The sequence below is a fragment of the Mercurialis annua genome, linkage group LG1-X, assembly GCF_937616625.2.
Source record: "Mercurialis annua linkage group LG1-X, ddMerAnnu1.2, whole genome shotgun sequence".
NCBI classification, from domain to species: domain Eukaryota; kingdom Viridiplantae; phylum Streptophyta; class Magnoliopsida; order Malpighiales; family Euphorbiaceae; genus Mercurialis; species Mercurialis annua.
In genome coordinates this window covers 6,806,814-6,811,225 of record NC_065570.1, presented here as the reverse complement: position 1 = coordinate 6,811,225, position 4,412 = coordinate 6,806,814, and the positions used below count along the sequence as shown (strand labels likewise).

Below are 4,412 nucleotides of genomic sequence, written 5' to 3'. Positions count from 1 at the left end.
CAAAAAACATATAGTTCAGGAACCTTAAAATAGATTTAGCCTACTCCTAAATAAGAGCATTTATAGTAAAACTAAAAATGAAAATTTTCTAATAACACATTTAATTAAGCGTGTTTATACATATTTTTTCATATAGCCAGTATCACAAGCGCTTTGTAACAAACAAAAAGTGTTCATATTTAGGTTAATCTTGTCATGAACTTCGATCGACACGATCAATGTGTGATCCACATACACTACTATATCAACAAATAATCTATTCAGGCACACCTAAAATCAATTTCGGGACTTAATATCAACAAGAAAGAGCATTAAGTAAATTTTGAAAAAGTTAAAATATAAATATGAATAAAAAATTAATGTCGGTCATTTTATTTTTGTGACAGAGAACCCAATATCAATACCGCCAATTCCAGTTCACCTCTACTTCTAACATTCGACTGCTACATACAGTACCCCGAAAACAAAAGGCAAGATGTTTTTCAGATATTACACTGGTTTTCAGTGTTAATGTGATACAGTACTGCAATGCAACAAAAAACATAGTTCTGATTACTGACCCATAGGAAACAAAAATCGTCATAAAAAACCTTCAAAATGATACAGATTTCAGCAAGAGACAACGAGATGTTGGCTCGTCGCTTTACTTATAAGAGTAACGGCAACTGATTTAAAAGCAACCTATTAATGTTTTCACAATTTACTCACTCTCGACGGGAAATTGTACAAAGACATTTTCATCAATTTCTGGATGATTAACATAAAAGCTTTATCTATATTCGATCTGGAGGCTTCAAATCTTTGACATTGAGTGGTCCATCACATCGACAAGGAAATCTGCAACCAAATTGTTCAAGTGCAGCACAGTTGGTAACGGTATGGTTTCAATTCAAAGAAACTCATCTGAGTTACAAAAGATAGAATATTACTTTGATAATCAACAGAGGAGGGAGAAAATATAATTTACCTGCATCCTCTTTAGTGAAACAGAGGGGAGGAGTAATTCTAAAAACATTTCCGTAGAATCCACCTTTTCCGATCAAAACACCCATTTCTGTAAGAAATCAAGCGTCTTTTAGAATCTACAATCTATCTTAAGACTTGAAGCATATCTATTGAGTGAAGGGTTAAAGAGATACCGACCTTTCATCTGGTCCATTACATGTAAAGTTTCAGTCTTTGCAGGAGTTTTCTTTTGGCGATCGGTTACTAGTTCAACTCCAAGCATCAACCCTCTTCCCCTCACATCTCCAATAACTACAGTAGGAACAAAAATAGCATGTTGAAATTACAATACTTAAAAAAAAGTTTCCGATAGGGAAAGACAAAGGAATTCGAATTTTACTTTCGTATTTATCTTTGAGCTCAGTCAGTCTGTCTTTCAGATGAGACCCAACAACAAATGCATTTTCCTGAAGTTTTTCTTTCTCAATCACTCTTAGAACAGCCAGCCCTGCAGCAGTACATACAGGGTTTCCACCAAATGTGTTGAAGTAATTGCGGCGGGTTAATACTTCAGCAATCTCTGGAGTTGTCACAACAGCACCTAGAGGAATACCATTTCCAATACCCTGCAGAATTGTCAATATTGATAAAAAAAAAGGCATCAAAACACTAAATCCTACTCGTTATACTTAAGATAAATACATACCAAAAACAAAGTGGGCAAGATTAAAATTGGAAACCTCATCGGGAAGTAAAAAAAATAAAAAAAATAACCTTTGCCATTGTCACTATGTCAGGAATGACACCCTGGGTCTCAAATCCCCAGAAATGACTTCCCGTGCGGGCATACCCCGACTGAACCTCATCGGCTATACAAACGCCTCCGGCTTTTCTAATACTTTCATACGCAGCTGGCAGGTAACCTGGAGCCAATTCTACAATTCCACCAACTCCCTAACCATACACAAAACATAATTCCAATCAAAGTGCACATCCAAAATATTCATGTACACACGAAAACTGAAATAAAATAAAATTATCTCACTGTAAATTTAAGATCTGTGAAGATCATAATTACCTGTATAGCTTCAGATATAAATCCAGCCACATGGCCAGTAGTTCCAAAGTCTATAATATCTTGAATATCTCTGGCATACTTCTCTGCATCTGAACCAAACACACCTCGATATGGGTCCGGGTTCAGCGCATGATGAACTCCACTCTGATTATGAACCAAAACAAAACATAGAGAATATTCTTTCACAATCTTGTAACTAAAAGAAAGTGAGTGTACAACAGGCCAAAATAATACTTATCACCACCTAATTGTTTTAATTATATCTGAACCTATTGTCATGCTTTATTGATGCATAAAGCAAAGTAGAGGTGTCCATTAATCCAATTATATCTTTTTAATGTTTTACATGCTGACAAAATTCATCCCATAAAAATATTCCTCTTAATACAGCTTATTAGTTTTAAATTCACCATAGTAATCACATAGTGGACATCACAAGTCAAGACAAAACAATTTATTCTCTTTGTTAATTCAGAGAGATGAGTTTGCTGCCATTATTGATACTCAATGTGGGCCTATTTCATATGAAAAAGACAGAAAATACCACGTGTCAATGCATTCACAAGCTTTACACATAAGCAGAGAACTTCAGTTTTGCTTTCTATTTTTCATCATTCAACTCATGAGTTACAAACCCTGTAGTTGGTGAGCTGACACCATTAAAATTTAAACTGTTAAACTAATAATCTTATCTTAGAATTTAACAAACAAAAGATGCTGAATTTATTAAAAATTCGGTAGCCCATCACATATAAAGCATTGAATACCAAGAAATAAGAACCAATTTGATTAAAAAAACAAAAATCAATACCTGAATAACATTAAATTTCCAAATAGATTGAGCAGTAGCATTCATAGTCCCGGAGGCATTCCCATGATAAGCATTTCTTAATGATATTATATCATTAGATCCTGTATACAATCTCGCTATCATTAAAGCCAACTCATTCGCTTCCGTCCCGGAATTCGTAACAAACACCACCTATAAACAGAATTTCAATACTAAATTAGTTTATTTTTCTTGTGGGTCAGCCACGGATCTCAAGTTAGCGACCCAGAATCTCTATCGCCGGGATTAAGAATCTACAGAAATCAAAATCTATGGAATTAAGAATCTAATGCATGATTTTTTGGCATGGAGGACTCGCTCCCCCGGACCAAAGTGGGGGATCACTGTCAAACCCCGTGATGTGGACCCCGTAGCAAATTCTGGCTATAACGGCCAGCAGTCCAATTCAAACCACACCCGTGTGCCCAAATAGCTGAGGCTTAGACTACCGGACCAAACACTGATGCTTAGACCATTATACAAAACACATGACGCTTAGACCACTAGACAAAACACGTGCAGACTCTAATGCATGATTTAATCGCGTTACCTTAAGATTTCCGGGCATTTTCGCGGCCAAAGCCTCGGCGAAATCGGAAATTGCATGATTAAGATAAAGAACTGTAGAGTGTTGGATACGGTTCATTTGTTTGACTACTGAGTCAACCACATCAGGATGGCAATGCCCGCAACACACCGTAGCAATCCCTCCAAAACCGTCCAAATATCTACGCCCAGTCTCATCAAATAAATACTGCATCTTACCATCCACCACGTTTATCTGCCAACACATCATCACCAAATATAAGATCCAACGGCCAATAATCAACACCATTAAATATTATTAAAAAAACAATTAATCATGATCAGACTTACAGGTTTTTTATATAAATGGAATAACGACGGACTGAGATACTGTTTACGCTTATCGATGATCTCGGCGGCGGAGGGGCCGGTGTACGGCGGCGGAGTGTAATCAAAAGCGGGCATTTTAGGGACAAAAGAGTCATTATCAATCTTGTGAGTTGGTGATTCTTTCTGTGCAAGCTGAGAAAAAGAGCAGCCGCCGGAATACGAATACGGCCGGAATAATTTAGTTTCCGATAATACCCTTCTCCCTAGAAATCTCTGCATTTTTGTTTAGATTTTATTTTATTGCAATGTTTAGGCGACAATGCAGGACTTGATTTTTTTTTGGAGAAGATGACAATTGATTTGAGTATTTATAGGGAAAATATGTTTAGTGACGTGTCATGTGCTGCTGCTAAATAAGTAATTACCCTTGATAATTATCGTTAATTACCATTGACAGTATTAATTGTGTAATTAGGTATGATTTATTAAGTACATTTTGGAGGTTTGTTAAAAGTGATGTATTTTTCTTAAATATTGATTTGTGTTCCAATTTGTGAAAAATGGATTAAGACATGGGTATTTTTAGAATTTTGATATAAATAAAAGGGTATTTTTGTTAAATTTAAACTGTATTATTGCATAACTGAAATGTAATTTATTTAGCATGATGTGATTAATTTAGATATAGAAAATGCTATTTATTAC

The 4,412-nt window shown here is 35.5% G+C and overlaps 1 protein-coding gene across 1 annotated transcript; it reads right to left on the bottom strand.

Moving 5' to 3' along the window:
- Positions 1-460: 460 nt before the first annotated feature.
- Positions 461-4,050, bottom strand: LOC126661033 (alanine--glyoxylate aminotransferase 2 homolog 3, mitochondrial-like). Its single transcript, XM_050354788.2, has 9 exons — positions 3,729-4,050; positions 3,403-3,633; positions 2,835-3,005; positions 2,024-2,167; positions 1,720-1,899; positions 1,346-1,571; positions 1,144-1,257; positions 968-1,054; positions 461-837 (listed from the first exon to the last, which is right to left on the bottom strand). Exons 1-9 carry the CDS (start codon positions 3,984-3,986, stop codon positions 794-796), a joined length of 1,455 nt encoding a protein of 484 aa, XP_050210745.1. The 5' UTR covers positions 3,987-4,050; the 3' UTR covers positions 461-793.
- Positions 4,051-4,412: the final 362 nt, after the last annotated feature.